At 41.4% G+C, this 25,632-nt stretch overlaps 2 protein-coding genes across 4 annotated transcripts; both read right to left on the bottom strand.

Moving 5' to 3' along the window:
• Window positions 1–448: 448 nt before the first annotated feature.
• Window positions 449–14,382, bottom strand: tulp4b (TUB like protein 4b). Of its 3 annotated transcripts, XM_085257373.1 has the most exons (17): window positions 14,286–14,382; window positions 13,395–13,675; window positions 11,690–11,769; window positions 11,309–11,578; window positions 10,693–10,821; window positions 10,369–10,530; window positions 10,017–10,197; window positions 9,816–9,923; window positions 9,555–9,721; window positions 8,972–9,196; window positions 8,477–8,711; window positions 7,906–8,029; window positions 7,638–7,782; window positions 6,426–6,519; window positions 6,191–6,334; window positions 2,656–6,086; window positions 449–2,429 (listed from the first exon to the last, which is right to left on the bottom strand). In XM_085257373.1, exons 4-17 carry the CDS (start codon window positions 11,558–11,560, stop codon window positions 2,313–2,315), a joined length of 5,514 nt encoding a protein of 1,837 aa, XP_085113499.1. In that variant the 5' UTR covers window positions 11,561–11,578; window positions 11,690–11,769; window positions 13,395–13,675; window positions 14,286–14,382; the 3' UTR covers window positions 449–2,312. The 3 variants fall into 3 exon arrangements, with proteins under 3 accessions (XP_085113499.1, XP_085113497.1, XP_085113498.1); XM_085257371.1 differs by lacking the exon at window positions 11,690–11,769; XM_085257372.1 differs by lacking the exons at window positions 11,690–11,769; window positions 14,286–14,382 and adding an exon at window positions 13,810–13,831.
• Window positions 14,383–14,812: 430 nt separating this feature from the next.
• Window positions 14,813–16,943, bottom strand: myct1b (myc target 1b). The gene is made up of 2 exons (XM_085257129.1): window positions 16,768–16,943; window positions 14,813–15,908 (listed from the first exon to the last, which is right to left on the bottom strand). Exons 1-2 carry the CDS (start codon window positions 16,820–16,822, stop codon window positions 15,412–15,414), a joined length of 552 nt encoding a protein of 183 aa, XP_085113255.1. The 5' UTR covers window positions 16,823–16,943; the 3' UTR covers window positions 14,813–15,411.
• Between the last annotated feature and the right edge of the window lie 8,689 nt (window positions 16,944–25,632).

The following is a 25,632-nucleotide window of genomic DNA, read 5'->3' as shown; positions in this document are numbered from 1 at the left end:
TTGCCTACAACAATGACTATAACCACAACTATAATGTATTTTAAAGGTAAGTTGTGTTTTTGTTTTAGGCTAGATCCCTATTTACTTAATTTGATGGAGCTTATCAAAGCACAACATGGAGGTTACTCCTTGGCCTCTCAGCAAGAACATCCTGGGTTTGAAGCCACTAGCCGGGAACCCTTCTGTGTGGAGTTTCCATATGCTCTATGTCTTTCTCCCTCAGTCCAGGTTTTTCCCTCAGTCCAAAGACATGCGTTTTAGATTAATTAGTGATTCTCTGCGAAATGTAAGTAAATAAACAAATTTAAATGTTTTATATCTACAATTGCATTAATATTTCTCTCACATTTAATGGAAAGTGAAGAGGGGTCTTTTGCAATCACTTCCATTGCATTAGTTAGTAAAATATCTAATATGAAAAGAAATAAAATAAAAACAACAAAAAACATTTTGGAACCATAGATTTTTATTCCATTTTGGCCAGCTTATAGGTCCCCAGAAAACCTACAGTCATATTTTTCTTTTCATCACAAAATAAGAGAAAAACAATCAGGCAGCAAACCATTCGGTTATTAGGCAGTATTGCTGATAATAACTGACACGCACTGTTGCTAAAATCTCTGAAGCTGCACTGAATAAAAAAAGCTGAAATGAAAACATCTGCACCAAATGTTCTGTAACTTTTTGCAAAGTACTTTCCAGTTAAAATAAACTTCTAAAAACAAGTGACAGATTTCCAGATATGATCACATTTTTTTCTTTATACAATAGCACCAAATCTACATGAATCTGACTCCCACTAACGGGTCATCTCTAGCAACTTATGAGTATGTTGTAGTTAATAGCTCTGCATGTTTATGCTCTCATTCTTTTTTCTGTAACATCAACAAAAAAAAAACCAAAAAAAAAAACCAACTCAAGGTGCAATGTTAAAGCAAAGGTGAAATACAAAATTATTCAAATTAGCAACATACACACATATTTTTCTAAGCACATAATAATGTTAGGTCACTAAATACACAGCGCAAGCAGCATTACATTTTCTTTTGCAGGTACGACATTAAGTTCTGTGTAGGTAGCATTATTGCACACAAGCTCTATCTAAAGCAGCACTGGTTTCCAAAATAGGCAAACTACTGTACTTCACATTCAAATGCAGAATTCAAGTAGCATCATAAACACCCAGTGGAAACAAAACAGAGCCAACCAAGTGAATTTGATTGAAAAGATCTTAATCGTTACTGTGTAGATTTATTCTGGGTGACATGAGATCTACATGACATCATTTTCTGCTAATTTTCTAGCAGGCATCCTTTCAGCCAAATGCCTTTGGCTAGATATGGCACCCATAGACTTACTGTACACGATTACTGACAACTGTATCCACAATAGTTGATTCTGAAATCAACAAGGAAATAGAGAATAATGTTTCTTCAATCGAAATGTGTTTCAATTTACAAGTGGAAAAATGAACACACCGTCAGGTGTTGAATGGGTTGAATGTACAGAGGCCAAAATAATACGATTAACTATGTTCATTGCAGCACTTCATGGAAGTAGCATGAAGAGAAAATATATAAACTATGGCAAACTGTACTCAACTTTTCATGTTGCAGCTACCAAATTTATATATCCCTCTATTGCATGTTCAGCAAATTGAACATAATGTTGAAGAAATTCAACTGAAAAAAATTCCAAATGAGATTATAAATAAATGTAATTAAATACCTATAAGTGTGATATAATAAAACTGTATAATATATCTACTTATTTCTTAATACGGATTTAAAATAGTGCAGCCTTTATATAACACACGGTATGGCTTAGTGAACGTGTATATAAATTTTGAATGCCACTTCAGACTTATATATTTGCTGTGCTTATTTCTTTATAAACACGACAAGGTTATTAATTTGCAGTTCGATAGCGAGATAATGTGTTTGATACTACAGATGGCACTAAACCTCCAGACAGCTTTTAAAAGTCACTGCAACATAAGTTAGTTAGGTTTGTTTTCTTTAATCTAATATATACCATATCATAATAATTATAATACTTTGACTACATGACTACATTTAATATATGAACTAGAAATTATGGATTCACTTAAATCTCTTTCATCAACACCAACCTGGAGTGACTTTGCCCTAAACACACTGATTGTAAATTGCCTCCATGTGCAAGACTAGCTTGTACATATATTAATCTCTTCTAAGTAAAACAGGACATTTTCTCCATCGTAGCCCCACACGTTGGAAGGTAAGACCACTCAGCTCTGTTGAGTTAGTGCACAGCAACACCAAATGACCTTTTCACTTCAGCCTCTGAGTCACATTTGCCAAGGCAACAGCAAATGCTTGCACGGCTGAGAAAGGATACTGGAAATCCAAGATATAAGCATTTCCATCTATCCGCCCAAACTGCATCACCTAAAAAATTGTAGAAGAAGAAGATATTTCAGAAAGAAAGCAGTAACCAAAACATAAGCATCGTGAAGCTGCTTTTTTTAAAGCTAAAGCCCAAAGATGTACAAGATGATGTCACACGTGTTTGGTGTTTTTGCTTTAAGGGCTGAAGCAAAAATAGAAAAATAGAAACCCCTGTGAGATGAAAAGACAAATCATTTTTAAATTCACTAATGTTGCTTATCATTACCTGTCTACCATCCAGTTCGATCTGAAAATTCTTTGCTGACTCCTGGGTGACTCGACCTCCAAAGTCAAGCTGGTACACCTGGGTGGCCTCATTCCACAGTGGCTGTTTGTTGGCCATAACGTACACAAACCCTTGGCTGCCTAAACTACGGTCCTCCCTTTCATTTGCCTTGCGACACTTTATCTCCTCCAGCTCACTTGCCATACGCATGCTGCGCTTGTTCTTCCAGCTCTTCTTACTACTCTGGTTCTGGTTCATTAGCTCATCACCGCTAATGAAGAGCTCTGGCTCACTCTCTGAGCTATCCTGAAACTCATTCGTGGTCCTGTTCATTTTCTTTGTTTTATTAAGTTGTTCTCTCTGCCCCTTTGGCTTCTTTTTCTCTCTGCTACCAAGCCTCGGGCTCGCAATGAGAGTGTTGAAATCAGACAGCGCACGCCCTTCCTTTCTGGATTTGCCCTCAGACACAGTGGGCATGTTGGCCTCCTCTGCCCGGCTGTCAAGCCTTTTGCGGCTCTTCTTGTTGAAGCGCTCTGACTCTTGTGGGACAGGGCTTTCATTTAAGGATGATGGCTCTGGAAAGTTATTGGCAGATTCTGCGAGATCTTCTGTGGCACTTTTGGATGGTGGCAACTCGGTAGGTGGGGGAGGAGGGGGAAGAGGAGGTGGGGGAGGTGGTGCAGTAGGAGGAGGCGGGGACAGTATTGGCTTCTCCAAAATCTGGTGAGTTTTGGTTGGGAGTGGAGGCGCGGGAGGATCTTGCATGGGCGGTGGGCAGGGGTAAGGGTTCCAAGGGTGGAGGCTGACCGGGTGCAGTTGGAGTCCGGCACATGAGCTTGCTCCTGGGTACAGAGGAGGGAGAGGACAGCAGGCCAAGTTGGCCAGATTTGGGGGGTAGCCCGGTGGCAAGACCAAATTGGGGTCCTGCTGAGCAAAAGGGACAGGAGCGACCACTTCATTTGGAGAACACTGTTGCGGAGGGTTTTGCAAAGTCTGAAGTGGGGGTCCACTGTGACCCACCCCTGGAGGAAAGGGTGACAGGGATATCTGGTAACCTGATGGAAAAGTAAGAGTGCTTGTGCTCGGACTGGTTGGAGGTTTAGTTGTGAGGACAAAGGGAAGCCGAGTCACATCAAGGTGCTGAGCTTGACTGATAATAAGGGGAGGCGGTTTATGAGGTGGGGGAGCTAACATTGTTTGATCCGGGGTGAGCCAGAAATCTTCTGTGGCGGAGGTGTCCCACTGGTAAGGCGGAGGGCGTTTTACTGTCAAACTGACATCACCAAGAGTCAGCTGACGTACTGATTTTTCAAGGTGACACTGCTGATTTAAAGTCTCGTCCTCAGTAAATGCAGAGTTAACATACACTGTTCTGTCCCGACTGTTGTCAACGCCACCCAGTAGACTGTAAGATGACTGAGATGCCATTGGAGAGGCATTTTTGGAGTGCACTATAATGGTACTGTGATGCGCACCTTTCCCTGATGGGAAGTCCTGCCTCACCACCGTTCCACCTGCAATACCACTACTGGTAGTTCCACCTCCACTGACACTAACACTGGTGCTGCTGCTGTTACTACTGCACTGTGTGCATGTGTATAAGGCAGTGGGCACCCTCTGCTGGTAGGAAAGGGCTAATGCACTGTTCATTTTAGCTTTAGTCGGTAGTGTCCTTGAGCTGTCCATCATCTGTGGCACTTTGAGGCCCACATCCCTTCGTTCACGACGTAGAGTGGCATGAATGAGGCTGCTATCAATTCTCTGGGGAGGAGGAAGTGTAGCTGTTACCTGATTGGCTGGATCAGGGTAAGGAGGGGGGTCTCCACTTGGTATTGTGTATCGAGGGACAGAAAGACGACTTAATGTTGCTGAACTGTATGGAAGCTGAATTTTTTTATTCTCTGAGGAAGTGACTTTGAGGGTAGCTGAGCCCCCAATGCTGTGCACAGCGTATGCATTCTGGTTGCGAATGAGGCGCCTTCGTGGCCGACACACCTCCTCCACATTGCCACTGCTGTCAAAGGTCGTGATCCTTTCATACCCAAGAGGTGTTGGGTACTGTAAGGTGACAGGATGAAGCAAAAATTCATCCTTTTTCAGGCAGGGGTCCGGTGCCAGGATACTTGGGCTGTCACAGTTTGTGATGAGAGTTTGAGGAGGAGCAGCAGCTGAAGCTGCTGCTGCAGACACTACAGTCCCAGGGTACGGAGGAGGGGGATTTATTTTCCTCATCTGAATCTCTACAGACCCATCTGTATCGTTAAAGGAGGGAGGTAATGTACGTGGCAGACTTGGCTTCAGAGTGTGTCCATGGTCTCCCCTGTCGAGCCCTGGCTCAGTGGTGGGAGGTGGCATCTGGGGAAGAAGATGAATCTGTTGCAAGGAAATGGTTGGATAGCCAGATGGAGGAGGGGGCAATGACATTTGGATCTTCAGTTGCTGCTGCATTTGTTGATGCTGCCTCTGCATTTGTTGATGCTGCTGCTGGATCTGCTGATGCTGCTGCTGGAGCTGCTGCTGCTGCTGCCTCATCTCTTGGATCTGTTGTCGGATTTGCTGCTGCTGCTGTTGCATCTGCTGCTGCTGCTGCTGCATTTGCTCGTGCTGCATCTGCATCTGCTGCTGCTGCTGTTGGATCTGCTGTTGCTGAAGCTGTTGGTTCGTCACTTGCTGTTGCGCTTGTTGCATTTGTTGATGTTGCTGAACTTGGTGTTGCTGATGTTGCTGTTGTTGATGTAGCGTCTGCTGGTGGTGCAGCTGCTGTAGTTGCTGATGCTGCTGCAGCTGCTGTGACTGGGATGGGTGATGGTGTTGCTGTTGCTGCTGTTGCCCCTGCTGGTGGTGCAGCTGCTGTAGCTGCTGGTGTTGCTGCTGCTGCAGCTGCTGGTGTTGCTGCAGCTGCTGCTGTGATTGGGACGGGTGATGGTGTTGCTGTTGCTGCAGTTGCCCTTGCTGCTGTTGATGATGGTGCATTTTCTGCTGCTGCTGTGTCTGTATTTGTTGTGACTGTTTAGATGGCTGCTGGCGAGGCTGCTGTGAATGAGAACGCTGTGAATGAGGCTGTGGTGGGAGATGGTGAGGTGGAGGTGGGGGAGGTAAAGTGCCAGGGAGAAGAGGACCCATCTCCAACCCGTTGAAGATCATCTGACCAGGGCTGGTGTATCTAGTTGGCACGGGATATGGTGACGCAACAGCATCCTGACCATGATCAGTGACAGGGACAGAGGCTGCTGCTGCTGCAGCTGCTGCTGCAGCAGTGGCGGTCGGGTTGGTCAGAACATCAAGCTGAATATTCTGATTGGCCAAAAGAGACTGAACCAGACCAATACTCTGAGTTGGGGACATGGCTTGAGCTGGGCTGTGGATGGGAGCAATGGGAATGTTGACTGTACATGGAGGATTGTCTCCAGCCACTCCAGACGGCCCCATCACTATATAAGAAGACAGAGAAGAAGAGTATAAGCGACTTAGGATGATAATAAACTGATGGGCATGCAAACTAATTTATTTGCATCTTTTTGGATTTCCTTTTTACCTGGTAAGTCATCCTCATCCTCGCTGAACACATTGGGGTTGAACACCGGCAGACTCATAAAGTCATGAGAAATCTTTCGCACTTCTGGAAGGTAGATTGTCATCTGTCTCGGTTGCAAATGAAGCAAACTGGTCTTATAGATGACTGAAAAAGAGGAAAATAGAGTTGACTCGAGAAGGAAAAAGAAAGTAACTTTTGAGTAAAGTCATGTATATGTGCTGCTTTTGTTTTTTACCTGCGCCAAGATTCGTGGGGAGGAACGAAGCAAGTCCCACAATTTTGAATTTTGTCCCCCAAATATTAGATGTCACTTGTGCAAGGTAATTGTGCTGTGAGGCAGAAAATTGAAGATAAAGGGGGAAAAGTGAATAATAAGTGTGAAAGCTTTGCTGCTAAGCACATGTGAACCTACTTCCAGCACACTATTGACTGTTATAGTCCATGATAAATAATTAAACTGATGACAGTGCCCCTTCGCTAGTTTTCCCTCCTGATTTTCCCCTGCCCTGCTGCCTGATCATGGAGCAAATGCACACCTACATGTAAGAGATAATCAAGTAAAGAGTGTAATCTGGGTTTAAAAAACTTAAATAGAAGCTAAAGCAGTTAATTATCTGCAGCTTCACAGAGTTAACTACAGCAGAGCAGAGTCCTTAAAGGCTGCACACATCTGCTCACTTGGCACATCAGCAGAAACTTAAATTTGTGTACCTTACTTTAAATGTTGCTGAAGTAGAGACAAGATTAATGTGGACCTAACAATAAATCACAGTCTGTATTTTTCTTTACCTCTGACAGGTGAGCATATATTCTACAGTCAAATCATTTGTTACACAGTGGCCATCATCCGTTTGAGTGCTGAACTTCATCATAGCAGTTGGCTGCCTAAACTAAATGCTTTTCTTCTACCCATGGATGGATGTATTGATAGTTCAGGGGGCTGGAGGCTATCCAAGCTGCCACAGGGCGAGAGGGTACACCCTGGACAGGTCACCAATCTGTTTCAGGGCTAACACAGAGAGACACACAACCATTTGTGCTCACATTCACCAGAATCACCAATTAATCTAACCCCGCTAAATGCATGTCTTTGGACTTCAGAAGGAAGCCAGAGTACCTGGAAAGAGCCCAGAGCATGCAAACACAGAAAGGCCATGGCCAGATGATGGATTTGTGCTGTAAGGCAACAGGGATAACTGGCCTATGCTGCCCTAGATAAACAAATATTTTTCTTTTTTTTAAAGCTTAAATTCAAAGTCAGTATTTCCACTATGGCAGTAACTGTGAGTTTGCCAATCATTAAAGGATCTTAAAGAAATATGGCAGCCCAGTAACAAAGAAAACATATTGTAACATAAGTTTCTGTGAATTACACAGTGATGATAATGCAGGTACTACAGTATTACTAGCTAATGAGCATGAGCTGTAATACTTGGCAGGTCATTACCTCCGTAATTCCATCCATAGAAAACTCACGCCGTGTCAGGCTGGGTGACCGAACGGGAGGCTTCTTTGTTGGTAGGCGTGGTGATCGCTGACCTTCTTGATTGGCACGTGAAAGTTTGGGAGATTTTCTTGATTCCATGTTCAACCTTTGAAACAAAGACACATTTTTACACCTCATAAAATCACTTGGAATGATGAAAAAACATTGCTGGAGAAAATGTGCAGAAAAATAAAAAACATTTATATAACTTCAGACGTGTTTTGGTGACCTGTTTCCGCGAGATAACTTTGGTGACTTCTTCCCGACCCACTCATCGCTCAGCTCAATGTCACTGGAGTCAGAGCAGTTACAGCTGTCGGTGTATGAGATCATGGGATTGACGCAAACTTCCTCTGAAAGAAGCACAGCAAAGAAAAATAAGAAATAAAGTTGAGCTTGAACAAAATATCTACAATACACCAACTAACATGCCATTAGTGGGCAAGCTCTGCATGAATAACATTAAATGTAACACGAGTGCAGCCAGGTCACGATATACTCTATTCCTGTATCAGGCCCCAGACCATGTTGCATCAGAAAACAACACTCATCACCACACTCTGTACTTGTTCTTCCTCAAGGTGAATGACGAGCGCACAGCACAAATATGCACAAAAACAAGGTGCATACAGAATGACCCTGGGCAGGTCTATTTTCTGTTCCACCCCTAATGCATTTTGTGGTTACTTTGGTTCATGACCATTCCAAACTGTGCAGAGTTTTCACTGCAGCTAAAGACAAAATGAATAGTGACTTTTAAAAGATTTAGGTGAAGTGCTTTCTTTCAGGTCTAAACCCACCTGCCTTGCCATCAGTTTTTGGATCCATAATAACAAACTCGGGCCGAAGTTTACTGATGCGCCTTCCTTTGAGAATAGGCACCAGTCCTCCTAAATATTCTAGGTACAGCGTGTAGCAGGGTCCGCCTGCTTCAGGACTGTCCTCAGCTCGCTTCATGGTGCAGTGGAGCCTTTCGTTCCCTGCTGTGGGATAGCTGACAAAGTCGCGGATGTTGTTGGGGTCAGGAATTGGGGGCTAGAACAAAGAAAGGAAGGAGCTGTAAGACTGCTGGACACTCAAATGAAAACATGCCCCTGTCAGCAATTTTCCTTTACTCGCTGTGCAATAAAGTTGGTAAGAAACCTATCTCTGACAGTCACTGCACACTAATGAAACAGGGATCATTGCACCGCAACGGTGTATATGAAAAGCAGTGGTGAAAAGCATCACTAACACCTGACCATCTGCTGTACCAAAAAAGACCTGATGCAGGATTGCACATTAAACTTTAATACCTTGATGGTGGGGATAAAAGCAGTGGTGACATAAGAGCAGAGAAGCGAGGGCATGTTTAGTTTCCCAACATCTTTCTCCTCTCGCAGGGCGCTGGCAATGCCTTGCTGGCATAAAAGTTGGAGGCTGGCCACCCTGTGCTCCACACGGACCACATAGAGAGCTGGTCCACATGCGAGGAACAGACGGGAATCTCTGTGACCCCAACAAATGGTGGTGATGGGCCTCTGAAAAAGAACCACTGAGAATAAGAAACTTCCTGCAGGCGTCAATAGCAGAGCAGGTTCGCTAGTTTCTGTTTTATGCTACTTCCTATTGTTGACTTAGAGCTGGAACAAAGGTTAACACCCTTTAGGTTAGATTACAAAACAAACAATCTACACCCTTGTATCTGGCAAAGTGTCAATCCTAATCTTTGTTGTAGTTTGCTTTCAAGAATGTCTGAGAATGTTTAACAATTGAAAGACAATTTCTACTAATTGGTCCTCACTTGTGTGGATTTCATGAAATATGACACAAGGTTTATGTTTATTATTATAATTTTTTTAAGCAAGACATCTATCCCTTAATTTATGAAGGACTAACCTGCGCCGGTGTCTCCAAAGTGTAGATGTGTTCACCTTGGACATTATAAAACTTAACAAGGGCATTCCTCATGATGGATGCACAAGCTGAGTCAGAAGGGAGCCCATGTCTCTCCATGCCAGCCACAGCCAGGAGGTCTCCCTGGGAGCACCACTGGGCCTCGACGTCTTTGGTGTAAAGAAAAAGGGTATTTACTTCACATGATTAACAGTATATATCACTAAAGTTGCAAATTAACATACTTATGTTCAGAGTTCATACCTTTAAGCCCTGAGCGAATTATACTAGGAGAGAGGTCATCATAGTTATTCATCAAACTGATATCTCCTGATAAGAAGGTGACAGTCAACAGAGGCTTAACTCGCCGCACTTGGAGGAAGAAAGAAAAGTACACATGTGAGTCTTCCTCAGGCAACACTTTTAACTAAGTTACATGAGCCGAAGGGCAAACCGGTTTAGTACCTAAAGGCAGAATATTGTCATCGGAGTCTGTGTCGCTCTCCGTGCTGTCCTCGACTAGGAAATCGGGGCAATTCCAAGACATGCTCACAATCCCATCAGACTCGTGTAACAGAACATGGGCAAGCATCCTTCCGTGACAGTCCATCACAATTACCTGACCATCTGCTGTTCCAAACAACACCTGAGGGGACATTGCACATTAAACTTTAATAGTTGATTAGATAAACAAACAAACCCATTTCACTCACTCACTTCAAGATTATGACATTATTCCACAACACCTTTACATTTTTGAATTATACGTAATTGTAATTATCTTTTATGTAGTACAAATTCAGCCAAACATAGGTACCTGCTGATCGTCAGGGGTCCAGATGCCACAGGTGATCTGGCTCTCCAGATTAATCTCAGAGGACCAGTGTCTTTGACCGCTGACCGAGCCGACTAACACAAACCCATCTCTGTATGCAATGAGGGCTTGAGTGCCATCATGGGACCAAGTGAAGTCACTCACCTAATTTAAAGATTTGTATCATTAGTGTAATTACACAAGAGGTCAGCGCCAAGAAGATAGAGCCTTTCTGTTGCATCAGTTGGAGTACAAGGGTGTTAAATACCATAAAGATGGAAAACAAAGCAATTTTAGCTCATATTTGCAAAAAAAATTCATGTCTACCTGGGCTCCTCTGTCATTCACTAACTCCACAGACCATCTTCCTTCATACTGAATCCACACAAATATGCCTCCTTCCATATCGCAAGTGGCCAGCTTCTGGAAGGGTTCATTCCAGCGCACCAAGACAACCTGCAAATACCCCAAACACCATCAGCTTTTTTTCACTAGCAGAGGAACATTCATCGATATAAAAGCTAATGTAGTTCAAAGAAAAATCAACTTACAGAGAGGAAAAAAATAATGTAAATGTGTCTAAATATTAATGGCACACAATATTGAAAATGCACTCTGTTCATATAGCATTTTAATTTATTTAAATGTAATAAAAATTAGCATTTCAGCGAGATGAATCATTTTACAAAGTATGCTAATGCATAGTCTCTGTAAATATAGTGTGCATTTAACCCAATTTAGTTCTGTAATATGCAGGATTGTTTTGTTTTAATTTATTTATTCAAACAGTAATTTCTTGATTTTACTCTGCTGTTGCAAAAGTTCCTTTACGAGTGGGCTGGATCAGTAATAAGATCATTGTTTTAGTTGTGTAAAATGAAAGAGCAGAGGTCAAATTCTTATTTATACATTCAACTCATTGCAAAAAAAGAGAAAATCCCACCTCGCTGTTGTGTCCTCGCAGGTTAAAATTGATTCTCTGAGGTGTACTTCTATCCCTCCTGCAGTGACTCGATGTAAACGTCACCCCAACGACTCCTCTCCCATTCCCTGTGGCGAGCCAACCCTCCTCATAGTACCGTCTCCGGCACACTGGCTTGTCCTTCTCACTCTTGGGGACCCGGCCTTTCCACGAGAGGCAGAGGATGTTGGAGTCGCTGCAGAGGATGGGACCATGTTCCACGGCGGCCAACATCCCTACTGATTGACCAGGCTGGCAAGCGAAACAAAGAAAGAGAGTTTCAAATAACACCATGCTTTCAATTGTAATAAAGCTAGATAATGAACGTTTTCAGTTTATGTCAGTGTGTGACTCTGCATTTACTTAAAACTGCCTTTTCAGTGAAGCTCAGGGCATTCTGGTATGAACACTGTCATGGTCAACAGGAAGCTCGGCTGTGGTTACTAATGTAAAATATGAAATAGTTTAGATTAAAAGCTTATTGACCTTTGAAACACAAGATGACAGAACAATCTCAATACAAGATCCAAGCTTTCCTGATGCTTCCAGTCATATCATACAATCTTAATGGGCAGTTGCTGTTTGCCCGGTACAAATTTCCTTCTTTTCTGAGCACTTCTGGACCTTGGCAGTTCATTCAAAGGCCTTTTTAGGGTGGAGTTTAATCAAAGCAGCTACAAAGATTGAACTTTCAACATCAGCTTTAAGGGTGATTTTGGAAAGAAGTCTTTAATGTAAAGAGAGAAAAAACGGATTTTCAATATATACAAAGATAAACAAGGGGCTAGTGCAGGGGTGGGCAATCTCAGTCCACGAGGGCCGGTGTCCCTGCAGGTTTTAGATCTCACCTGAATCACATGATTAGTTCGTTACCAGGCCTCTGGGGAACTTCAGGACATGTTGAGGGGCTAATTTAGCCATTTAAATCAGCTGTGTTGGTTCGAGGACACATCTAAAACCTGCAGGGACACCGGCCCTCGTGGACTGAGATTGCCCACCCCTGGGCTAGTGATATAATCACAAATATGGTGAGACTTTTCTGTATAAAAATAAAAACACAGCTTTGTGTATGTTCCTTTTACACAGAGATCATCAAGATGAGTCACCTATGTTATCAAGTTATGAGCAGAGAGTTGGTTCAGCTTTAAAATGTTGCCTCCCAGAGGTGTAAATTTGCACGTTAAGAGAAAACCCCTGAAAAAACACCCAATTAACGAATTCATGGATATCAGTGGGCATCATCTTCCTGAGCTTATGTGCAGGTACCAGACTGGCGAGTGAAACCAGGCACTTACATCATTTACAGGTTCTTTGATAAATTCCATCCTAATGATTTTCATTTGTGAACAGACTTTACGCAAGTACACAAGTGAATCACCAAATGTGCTCTGACACCAGTAAAATCACGATGTCTGCTGCTCATAGTGTTCTAGCTGTTATTCTATTATTCACTGTCCGTGGAGTGGCTCCAGGATTTGTCTCTAGATTACATCATCACGACAGTCTGTGTTTTATTTCTTCATATTCACAAACTGAAAATGAGAGGAGGACTAGACGAAACATGTGAATTGCAATTTAGGGCACAAATATGTAAACCACAGTGTATTTTTAAATCCTGTCTCCACAACGTAGGTTAGACACATTTCATTTTTGGGTGCATTCATTTTGCAACCTTCCTACTCATTTGGATTTACATGAAAATGTCTGAAAGAGCTCACTCACATAGATATCGTAAAGATTTCCCACATTAGCCCTGGAGGACCTTTAAAATGCTATTTTAACTCTTTTAGGTCCCCGTAGTAGCTTTTAAACAATGCTATTCTATAATACTAATTTCACTGAACACAATGTTTTACAAGTACGACAGAAACAAATCTAGTCTGGTTTGCTTTTAGTTTTTGGGTGTCTCTTCTGCAATTTAAAATCAAGATCTGTTTATGAACGGTTTAGATCCTACGTGGTATCGTCTAGCACACTACATAATAGGTAATAGCATTTTATAATATGGCTAATTAAAGTGAAAAATGACATTCAAGTTAGTCTGGCAGCACATAAATATAAAAAATACCTCATAGTTCCTGGACATGTTGAGTCAAAATTCCTCCATTGAAGGTGTCCATATTTCCATTCAGATGGTGCACTGGAGGGTAGTGGCTGCTCTGCTCTTGATACTTACAATAAAATCTACGGGGAAGTAAAATGCATCATACAGCCAAATGGTGTCCAGCTCTACATTCACCCAAATCAAGCAGCTCTACGCTCCAGAGTTTGCCATTAAATGACTTGAGGCTTCTGTGCCAGTAGCCCATCCCATGTCTTCCTGATGTGGCTCCAGAGAGTTGTGCAATCCTGTTGCAGTGAAGATGAAAAAAAGAGGAAAAGAGGAATTTTGTTATTCAACAAGTAAGGTAATCAGAGAGAGAAAGAGAGAGAGAGAGGTGGTTTTTGCTTTAAATAGCATCCTTGTCATTCAGTGCATCAACCTTGAAATTCACAGTGTTTCTCAGTCTCTATGCAACAGCAACACTGCATTGGAGACCAAGGCACTCGCAGTCTCCATGGGTACTGATACTGTCTGTTCCTTTCCACCACAGCAGCAGCAGCAGCAGCCAGGCAAGCATAAGAACTAAAATGCCCAATATTTTACACGAAGCAGACCCAAAACATATCATAGTGTAGCTAACAATAATATAATTGCATCTTATGACTCAAACTCAGGTTTGAGACTTTAGCACCCGATTACAGTCGAAATAAATTACCCATCCTTTCCTTTATAAAGGTCTCCCACTACATGACACATTACATCAAATGATTTTCCCATTCAAAGGCGTCTCACCGCATGCAGTAGTCTGAATGATTAAGCGCTTACGAGACAAAAACAAACTGCGGTGGTAAATGAATGTATTCATTTATAAAAGCGACTGTGAGGAGAAAAATATATCCTATATGTTGTACGTACCTGACACCGCTGTAATCACGTACTAATCCAGATGTAGTCGGCGCACAGTGCGGTAGTGTTGCCAGGCACTTTTCCGCTGGCGCACTTTGGGGTTGTGGCTTTAACGCGGGTTGCCATGAGGCAGGTAGCACGTAAAATAGACCAATGTTTTCAAGTTAGTACAAAATAAAAGCGTCAACACCCATGATAATCGTCTTAACAAGCGCTGGAGGTGACTATGTGCAGTTCATTTAGGTATCTTATGATATGGAGGCTCGTCCACCGGCTGTTAGCATATAATAAACATTAGATTCAACACTGCACTTCAAAAGCGTGTATCCTTCATGATGGCAACCCCACAAGGCGCACCCGATCTTTGCGACGTAAGTTGAGGCGACATTCTTGACACAACACCTTGATTTTATGCGTGCGCTGGTAACCCACTGTCCCACCTTTCTGCCTCATGATCAGCATCACAAACAAGAGACACGAATTTCATTAAATTCACATGCGTGTGAATTCTATAACAACAGATTCAGACATTTAAAAATAATTATTTTTGTTCTTTATTGGCTCTCATGGACACACAATCAGGGGCAGAATCTGCTCTCAGACCCTTTAAAAACAAACAACAACAACAAAAAGAAAACAAACACAATTGGTAGTTTACAGGTTATGAGAGGTCATGTTACAATTAACCAGTTTAAAGAAAATCACCCACTGACTGTTTTTGATAATTAACTAATCAGTGAACCACTTCCAAGCTAAAGCGAAAACAGCTCCCCCAATCTTCCTCGGTGTGCAAATGTGCCTCTTGTGTCCGTTTATAGGTCATCACAAATGGATATGTAACATTTAGAGAAGACAAAATAAGATGGCCATTATTATTTTGTCATTTGCTGATATTTTATGAAAAAAAGTGAATTACAGGGAAAATAATGTGCAAATGTATCAATTATGGAAACTGCAACACTTATTCGTGTCTTTAAACAAAAGCTGAGCTAACACTTCATGTCTCTAACCCCTTCACACTGCGTCAAAGTGAATCGTGCACAGACAGCTGTCCCTTTAAAAACAACGTAAAGCCAGAAAGTCTATTGTTATCCACCGAACTGCTTCAGTTCTTGTTGTATTTATGTGGAGTTTTTCAGGTGCAAGTCTCTTCAAAGGCATGGATAACAGTGTCATATGCAGGAGGGGGCGTCTGCGAGGGTAGAAAACCTTTAAGCCCATTGTTGCCCAGCCAGAAGGAATGCCTCTTGTTTGACACAAGCGATGCTGAATCAGATGAGTTTGAAGGCGCTGCATCCTCAGACACCTGGGTGTCATCTCCCATATCTAGGGCAGGCCTGCTCTTCTTGGGCAGTGGGCGAAACGTGGATGTCTCTGCACCTGGCTTACTCCCCAGGGGGCCAACTGGCTCGAGAGAGGGCTGTCTGTAGACGCTCAAAAAAGTGCTTCGGTACAGGCCCAGCTGGCTGCTCGTGGCATCGTTTGTTTGTGAAGCGCCAGATTTCTTTTTGGAGTGCCTGGTGATCCTGGCTGTAGCCCGGCGCCTGGATGCCCAGGTCAGCAGAACGTAGATCAAAGCACCCAGCAGCAGGCCCACAAGCACAGATAAACAGAAGGCTAGAATCATATCGCCTGGAAACAGAGAAATCATGCAAAGTCTCAGAAAAGGGACTGCAGAGGGATAAAAAAAATGGCTGGAAATATTTAGTTTAGAGGGAGATAGGATGGATTGTGTTGTTCTCATAATGGGTAAATTATATATCCAAATGGTAGTTTCAGGAGAGGAACAGCTAAGATCTTAGAGTTGTTTTGAAATATTCCTCCGGTGTATTGATTTATTGTTTCTGGAAAACGCTATACTGGGCTACAATGTTACATAAAACCTTACATCATACCTGGTGTGTGGGTTTTTTAGTCTGTGTAGTGTCAGTGTGATGAAGTGCAAACAGACCATTTCATTTATGTCAAATGTATAAAAGATTTACTCAACATTTCCATCGTCATTCTTGTCCAGAAACAATGGAAACTTTTAAAATCACGTACTAAAATTGGACAGCCGCATAGAAAGCAATTCATATGTTATGTAAGACATCAAGACAGCTATGGCAAACAAAGCCTATCACAGATAAAAACATGTTCTACTATAGAAGAAAATATAAGAAACTCAAAGGGGGTATTTTAAGTGCTGTATACTTGCTGTTCTGACTCTGTCTGCAGTAAAGAATTGCATCCAAGATACTTGAATAGTACTGAAGTAGCAGCAGGACTCTATTTTGGCCCCAGACCATTCAGTACTTGTTTGACTGATCCAAAAATAATGTGCATTTTAGTATTTTCTAGTGATCTAATTTTGGATTGCAGGTTTTTTACTGTGAGACTGTATGTGTTGAATCAAGTGAAGAACTATCACATCTATATTTTAAAATACAAAACTTTGTACTTTTACACAGTGTAGGCTACAGCTTTGGGAAAGAAATGCAGATACACTCACCCAGATTGAATGATTTGTCTATTTCCAAAGAGGGATCCGTTTTATTTTGTGCCATTATTCCACTATGAGCCCAGTTCTAGATTCCACACAGACGGAGAAACACTGAGCTTTTTCCAAGACAGACTTTTTGCTTTTTCCCCCCTACAGTGTTTGCTGTGGCGGAAACTTTGCTGTCATGCTTCCTTCCCTCTCTGTCTTTAAAATTAGCAAATGCATTGCTTATCTGTGTGGGACATAACACAGGGAAACAAGCTCATTTCCTTTTACATCATTTCCTTACGATCAATACTTTTTAACGAGCCATTATTGACACTTTTTTTTTACATTTAAAAAGCAGGCCATGTTTAAGAGATCTATTACTTATGTAACAATTTTATTCAGATCATTCAGTATCATATAGAAAGTTTTTCATGGATTTTCAGGCAAGTCAGAATAAATAGTCTTTCCTCATATGCCTGAGAAAGTTTTCAAGTGTCTTGACAAGGTTCTGGATAATGAAAACCTAACCATCCGCTTAAGAGTCTGCAGGGTATCAAGCTCTGAGTCTCTGTGGGGATTTCCTTCAATTGTTGCTGTGTTCCCACTTCATTCCTGCCCTAAGAGCTTTCAGGACAACAGCACAGCCTGAACCACAGCTCTCTGGAGCTCAGCACGTCTTTGTATTTTTGTGTTCCTCTGTTTTGTTTTCTAAGGTTTCGTTTCAAGCTTTCATTTAGTTAAAACGTGTTGTTTCTAGGTAAATGAGCTGATGCTCGTTTGTAAGACTGTCATGTCACAGAAAATTCCAGTAGGTGACGCCAGAGTAGTTGTAATGAGTTTTATTTCGAGCACTTGGTTTGCACATAGGGTTTGAAACATATTAAGGTATGATAGTGTACAGACTTGCTTTCCTTTAGGGGACAAACAACTTTGGCAAGCAATGGTTCGTGCAAGTCTCTAGAGAATAAAGATAAATTTAAATTTAGCACAAATGTGTGTTTGGTCGATTATTTCTTTGTAGTGACAATGATTCTTGGCTGTAGTGGGTGTCTGCTCTAAGCATGCCACGTTTAGGAAAACTTCAAGGTGGTGTTCCGCAAAATTTAGACATAAACACAAATTAATTTCTTTACTTTGATTGCTAAGTTTAAGTAATGAGCTCTGTGTGTGTTTGTATCATGAATTAAATGTAATACATGTAAACCAATACATGCTCATGCTTTAAGCTTGTAAATGTTAATAAGCAGCCCTTTTGTAGAGCAGAAGTGATTAAACAGTTTACTGAGGTCCCTCTAAAGGTTCACGCTGGAGGAGGATTTTTTTTAACAATCTGGCAACCTGAAAATAGCTCTAGTAGCATATAAAGCAAAGCACATTAAATATTAATAAAGTAATTAATTACAGATTACAGATGATCTTTAATAGCCTTGTTTATTGATGTGCATGCACTGTATTAAACCACCACAGTGTGTTTCTTTCATTTATGCCATTTACCATTTACCATATTTGCTAAACATTTTAAAATGTTATCACTTTGCCATCAAAAGTAATTTATATTTAAAGGGCTATATACCCGGGAATCATCTGTGTTCTGCAGAAAAACAAACCCATTGTTCCTATTAATTAACAAACAAACAAATAGATTAGAATAGAATAGGAATGACAGGAGCTTGACCACACTTTCCCGAACCCTCCTCCTGCAGCGTGTGGTGCAGCTTGTTGCCAGCAGTTTGCCGCTCAGCTTCTTGCGGTCGCGAACTTATTGGCGGCTGCAGCGCTTCACGCCACCATGTTTCATTTTCAGAGTTACCAATGGCAACGAGGCAACACACGCGCAGCACACAGGCACTTCCCCTGTGAAGTTACTGTGCTCTTCAGTGCTCAATGCGGTAAGATGAAATGTCAAGAAGCTGCTGCAGATTTCTTGATTGTTTTTGTTTCATTCATTTATCCTCCTGTTTAATTACCTGTATTTTGTGCGCTCGGGCGTTTTCGTGCTCGGTCTTGTGTGTGTTGCTTCTGTAATGTTAGTAACTTCCTCTCTTGTCGAACTCGCACATGCACATACATCAGATAGCTCTACAGCTCTGCTACTTTGATAGACACTAGTTAAGAGTAAAGTAACTTGCCTGTAGGATTAGTAACGCATGGGAGCTTTGGATCCAAAGCTTGGTGTCCAGCTAAATTCAGAATTTACTTGAGCTAATCTTAATTTACATTTCCTCAGTCGACAGTTTAACTTCCTTTTTTGTTTTAAAAAAAACTTTGCTTTAGATAAATGAAAGCATCAGCCAAGGAGAAACCGTTTTTAGCCGTTATATCGAAATCTGTATCTATGACTTCCTGCCAGTTTCTAAGTGCAGTCAAATTCAGTCAAATGTCTTCATAGTCTGTAGCTTACCTATCATGTAAGCAAATATTTGACTGTTAGACTGTGTCATCATCCCCCCCCCCCCCCCCCCCATTTGTAACACCTGTAGTCTTATAGGATCCTATATATGCATTTTCTTGAGAGTCAGAAAAGCACAAGTGTCACTAATACCATAAACCATGGCTCTCTTGTCCTTATACGTGTGCCCTCCTGGCTGTGATGCAATAATATGTTTAGTTATCTGTGAAAACATAGGAAACTAAATGCAATCAAGTATTATTTTGAATGAATTTGCCTGTCTCAAAGGATACTTGAATGATATTAAGGAGTAAATAGCACTTAGAGATGAGTTACTGTTGATCACAATCATTTACTGACTGATCTGTTGCAAATATCTATCTTATTAAGACCACTAAGAACTTAAAAGTAACTAACTAACAGGCTCTTGTGAAAGAAATCTTTGGAGACGTTTCATCTTTTAGGTTTTAAGTAGAACAATACAGCAAAATAATTCTGTTCAGTCTCAAGTGATATACCTTTCTGTCCAAGGCGGTGAATGGAAGAAGTGCCTCTATTGGACAGTAGACCTGCTTGTCCCTTCATGAAACCTGAGATTCAATTGGGCCTTCTCCTGCAGTGAAATTAGAAAGAAGCAGAGAGGAGGAGGGAGGAGCAGAGGGGATGTCCCACACGGGACAGTTGTGAAGGATCTTTTGCTCTCAGCATCAGTGACACCACCTTGTCATTACAGCTGCAAGGAGACAACATGGCTTCTCCGAGGCAGCCAGGTCGATCGTCTGTGGACATAGCTAATGTGATGCAGAGACTGCAGGGTAAGTGGCACTCTTTTGCTCAGCTGGTGTACGGACACAACATCCTCTGCTCCTGCACTGCTGCACTGTAATATTGTGCTGATTCAAAGTCTGGCTGCACGCCCATCTGAAGTTTGCCAACATTTGCAATCCAGGATGCTCACACATGCAGGCTTACATTTATACATGCTCACACACTTACAAAGTAGTATGTGAGCATGTGTGCTTACAGTTAGTAAACCTACTCTTAAAATAAATTTCTTGGCACTCTGCAAACTGTGTTGCCGGTTGATTTAAATAGTTTTAAAATGCCCAAAGTTTGCACTATAACATATGTGTTTCAGTACAAAGTTACACTACACTGCAGCTGACTTGTTCTCAAGCATTTGTAGGTTTTGAAAGCATAACAGAATCACACATTTGGCTAATTTGATATAGTGTGCACATGGTCCCTTTTGTCCAAGGCTTTTTTTCCAGGTAGTACGTAATCACATTTAGAGCATCAAGAAAAAATAATGTCGATTCCTGCAAATCTTGTGACCACACTACAAGAAGACATAGTGCGTTGTTTGGTGACCCAGACTGGGTAATTAAGAAGTTATTTGGAGGAACACAATTTGATTTATTTTGTGAATACGGTGAAATAAAGCACATGATTCATTTTCTTTTATCAGTTTGTCTTCACATCTTCACGTTAGATTTCATGTGAGCATTAGTAGGTCAAACTCTTAGTAAAGAGGCACACATTTTGACATCATGTCATGTCAAGTAGCATCAAGTCTTGTCACCAGTGCAGAGAACGCTGTGCTTCTTAAGTGCTAGAATGCTATTTAGTCAGAAAAGTTCTTTCAGTGAACTGATTTTTGCTCTTTAGTTGTAGGTTATTTTGGTTGTTGTTTATTTTTTGAGACAAGATAATGATTGCAAGAAACATTTAATCTCCCTCGAGTCTTGATAGGAGATACTGAATCGTAACAACAGTGCCTACACAAGTGCACAGACAATGCACTGAACAAGACTAAAACCTGACACCCTTTCTGTCCTTGGTAAGAGAATAGGTCGATAACGCGAGTCTCTTTTTGTTGGCGTCCCCCTTTTGTTACAAGGGCATTAGGCCACAACCATCATTTCACAAGTCTGGTCAAGTCTGGCACAGGTTTAGTTGTATTTCAGATATACAGTATACTAGGAAATTTCACACCTTATGGCGTGTCGCCATAGATACTGTTATGAAAGGTTTGTCTGTGGTTGTGCCAGTGCTGCCCAGTTCCTGCTGCAGAGAAACCTCATTTCCTGTGCATTGCACAGCTATTTCACTTTGCTTAATGGTAAAGTATGTTAACTAAAAGAAGGTTATAAATGTGTGACAAAGAACACTTTTGTGTGGCTGTTTTGATATCTTCATATTGGCTGAGCTGTACCCTGATCTCTTAGGTCTTACAAAGAAAATGATAAAACTCCTGTTAAAGTTCACATGATCAGTGCACAGATGGCACGATCTGCACTGCAAAGTGCCAGCCGCTGTTGTGTTTCATGCCAGGAAGTGTATATTAGTCACATCTGGAAGACATTAGCGTGCCGGTGATTTTAGATGGCAATCGGCAAGGTGCTCTTGGTTTTTCCACTGGAAATCATATGCAGCTTCCTGTCAATTAAAGTATCCTACAGAGACAATTATTGCACACTCACTTTGAATGGAGCAACAGATGCATTATTGACAGCAAAGCCATTATGTAAAAAGGTAGATTAAGAACGTGTTGCTTCTATCATGGTTTCCCGCTGTTTGTCGCTTTCATTCAAAATCTTTATGATGGTTCACCTTGCAACCTTAAATGCCCTCGGGGTATAATTGATGCCTGTTAGTTGCCAGGTGGAGCATTCGTGACAGGCGTGTTCCTTTCATAATACGCTCACTGACTTCTTGTGGGTTTCACTCTAGTTGAGACCGTGTGTCAAACAGGATATGCGGAAACACAGCTGGTAAATTGTGTGCAGTGAATTGCGTGCGTAGGTTTCGGCCTTTCTGTGTAGTTTGCATGTACTGTGGGATTTCACAGGGTATTCTAGCTTCATCACAGTCTGAAGACATGCAGAAGAAGATGAAAATGGGTGGATGGATAAATGATCATTTAAAAAATGAAGAGCAAACACCGTTCAATCATGTTGTGGATATTGATGTTGCAAAGTTTGTTTACCAAGGAGCATTTTGCAACTTGGCATACATGTGTTTGTTGGCAACACATGTATGCCACAAACACAAATATCAAGAGTGGAAACAAAAACTTGTAACAAGCACGATCTGCATCACCATAATTATGTTGGTCCAGTATCGTCTTTGCAACTGACCAATCATGTTGTCTCGGCATTCTGTTAGCATTAGCCAATACGTTAGCTAATACTATTAAAACTGTCGCCAGCAAACCAACATGAGTAACTAATTTTGACTAACAGTAACACTAACTTGATAACATATTTGTTACATTCCAATAATCAATAAACAACATACTTGAAATGCCTGTTATTTGTTCCAGAAGAGAGTTTTACATTAAAAAAAAAAGGAAAATATTTCTTTTTTACTCCAAATTTCAAAGCTATGACATCACAACAGGGTGACTGGTCAGTTGCGATGTTGATCCTGGACCAACATTATGATGATTATGCAGGAACAACACCAACACATGTCTTCAAATTATTTTTCAGTCAGATCAGCAGCCCAAAATGTAGAGATATCCAGATTAAAAGATATAATTAGATATAAATGCTCACATGTAAAGGACTGCAACCAGTGAGTAACATTAGAGCAATAAATGTTTAGCGTGTGTCGCGTTCTTTGAGCTCTGAAAATCATACTTTTTGCTAAAACATATTCACAGCTTACATGTTGCCAGTGGTCACACTTTGATGTAAGAGTGCACCCGTTGTGTGCACCACAGTGGATTGTCGTTACATCATCAACAGAGTGACGGCAAGTAAATGAAAAAGAAAGAAAGAGAAGCATGCATGTCATCAGCCGTAAGAGATGCTTTTACTCTGCTGCGTCACTGACAGCTGGTGCAAACAGACAGCCATCAAACTCATTTTACCTCATGAACAAGGAGCCTAATTACTCTCCGCATCAGGCTGTTTTAGATTCCTAACATTGTAGAAGCTAGTTATTTCTCTGCAACAGCTTGTATTATGCTTATATGTCTTTGTTTTTGAAAATTAGATTACACCGTTGCCATATTACTATGAAGATAAGTAAGCCATTCTAAGTAACACATTCTCACTCATGCATTTCATATGGGGCTGGCTGGCTTGAGTCCAACTGCACATCATTTCTTGGCCTACTTGATTGTTGTTGGCCTGTTGGAGCTCAATTAGGGCTGCTGCCGACTAAATGGAACAAAAGTAAGCTTTTACAGTGCTCCCAGGTGACCACCGTTAGCCAGTGAAGCTGAGCACCGACTCTACAGTATTTCCAGTGGTATCATCTCTCCTAAGATCACCTTAAGTACCTCATTACTCACATGAATTGCAGGTGTTTTAGTGGTTTGATGTGTTGTGTGCTATTTCCAGTTGAGTGTATGCACTTTATTTGCCACTTATCTATTAGTATTATGTCATTGATGATTAAGTATGACACAAACATAACGACTCATGATTGCATGCTGTTTTAAATAGTCCTAGGCAGAGCTTTTAAATCCAGATAGTAAGGTGTGAGCTACCCGCTACCTGCATCTTTTTACAGGAAATGAGCCTTTTAAACAATTCAATTCAATTCAGTTCAATTCAATTTTATTTATATAGTGCCTAATCACAACAAAAATTGCCTCAAGGCGCTTCATAGGTACAGAGAAAAACCCAACAATCATATGACCCCCTATGAGCAAGCACTTTGGCGACAGTGGGAAGAAAAAACTCCCTTTTAACAGGAAGAAACCTCCGGCAGAACCAGGCTCAGGGAGGGGCGGCCATCTGCTGCGACCGGTTGGGGTGAGAGTTCAGGACTCTGGACAGCTCCTTAATACCATGCTGAGCATTGCACCGAACAGCTGGAACATCAGGAAAAGTTCAATAAGTCTTAAGTTTATTGTTTTGTTCATTTTGATGTTCTCATTGTTTTTTGGGGTGGGATATCGAACATCAGTACTTTTGTTTCCTTGCATAGAATAACAAGAACTTGCTAATGATTGCCAGATTTTTATTATTTTAACTCACTGAAGATAATTTATCTGAATTTCTCCCAGGCTCCGCATCTGGTTATATGTTTTCGCAAACCTTCCTGCCCCACATGCCGGTTTGTTCACCTTCTCCGGTTGGTACTAGGGGTCTGCCCTTCCTGCGAGCTGCTGCCAGTCTCACTGATGCCTTTCCCAAACCCCAGTCTCAGGCCCAAGTCTTTTTCCACTCCATATGGCATTTTCTTTCCACAAATAATCATAATAATATTGGTCACACATGATTGGCTTCTTAACATGATACAGTTATTGTTTGACTCATACCTAAGCAGGAGTTTATCGAAAACAGTGCCTTTCATTTAAACAACACTTATAATTTGAGCGGCTTTAGACTGAAGAAAAAAGCAGAAAAAACATCTTTATATGTTAAGTTGTTCAACCACACCCATATTGGCACTAGTATCCAATATTTTTTTTACATGATTCCTGCCCTAGTTGCCTCTGATAGGAACAAAAACAGATCACTTCCTTTGCAGTTGAGATCTTTTCCTGGGTTGGACCTGTCTGATATGGAGAGTTTGGTATTTAGCTGAGCTGAGTAATAGTTTTAGTACCTCTAAAAGCTTATTGTTCTCAGTATGGGCAGCTTTACGCGTCATTTTAAGAGTACCGATAACCTTTTGATGTTTAGATAAAAAACAGAAAAACATTTTCACCCAAATAGCTTTTCTGGGCCAGTTTCACCAGCAGTCTATAGAGCGATAATAATAGAACGGCAACCTCAGGCCTATTTTTAACATATCAGAGAGGCTTTTAGCATGCTGGTGGTCTTGAAAGAATAAAGGGATTTTTCTGCAGGAGCTGAGAAGGTATCATGTGCCATACTTAGTAACTGTTGTATGTTATATACAGGAGAGTTGAGTGGTAGTCAGACTGGTCAGAGCTGAGGGGGTTCTTCGAGGTCTTAATAGAACAATACGGGCACGCTTGAGAGCTTTAACATGCTTCTTTTTGTACAAAGGGGATCCCGGCGTGGGTGTGTCTGCTTTGACGTCACAATAGCATTGACACTGAGAGAGCAGGTGGTAGACATCACTCACTAGACTGCATTAATTATTAAGATTAGTTGTAGCATAGAGAGCTTTGTGAAGAAGTCTAATTTTGCTCTTTAATAAATAAACCTAAATGTAATTTATTTATTTGTGCTGTGAAGAAAGTAACTTGTTGAAGTTTTAGTTTTAGTTTGTCTTGGCTTTTTAATGCTTTTAAATGTGTCAGTCTCATAGAGGATTAGGCAAATCTAAGAGGCAAATACAGCCAAACGCACACACACACACACACACACACACACACACACACACACACACACACACACACACACACACACACACACACACAAACCAAGCTTAAATCGGGATAATGCATCCAGGGCTGTGACATCACCGCCTCCCGCATGCTGATTGGTGGAGCCATGCTTCAAGCTGAGCTCCCTCCAGCCTCAGATGGTACGATGATACAGCGAGGCAGTAGAGCGGGGGCTGTG

The sequence above is a fragment of the Mchenga conophoros genome, linkage group LG19 (assembly GCF_057382185.1).
Source record: "Mchenga conophoros isolate Kocher_MC1m ecotype Shallow Benthic linkage group LG19, M_conophoros_male_GT1.1, whole genome shotgun sequence".
Classification (NCBI taxonomy): domain Eukaryota; kingdom Metazoa; phylum Chordata; class Actinopteri; order Cichliformes; family Cichlidae; genus Mchenga; species Mchenga conophoros.
This window is presented reverse-complemented; position numbering and strand designations above follow the sequence as displayed.

What these genes read in the sequence shown, in the direction of transcription:
- tulp4b (XM_085257371.1), bottom strand. An exon ending in GGACCCCTGACGATCAGCAG is followed by an intron (nt 10,198 to 10,368) that starts GTACCTATGTTT and finishes ATGTCCCCTCAG; the next exon opens with GTGTTGTTTGGAACAGCAGA. An exon ending in AAAAACTGATGGCAAGGCAG is followed by an intron (nt 8,030 to 8,476) that starts GTGGGTTTAGAC and finishes TGCTTCTTTCAG; the next exon opens with AGGAAGTTTGCGTCAATCCC.
- myct1b (XM_085257129.1), bottom strand. Translation starts at nt 16,822, where the DNA reads ATGGCACAAAATAAAACGGATCCCTCTTTGGAAATAGACAAATCATTC. An exon ending in AGACAAATCATTCAATCTGG is followed by an intron (nt 15,909 to 16,767) that starts GTGAGTGTATCT and finishes CTCTGTTTCCAG; the next exon opens with GCGATATGATTCTAGCCTTC.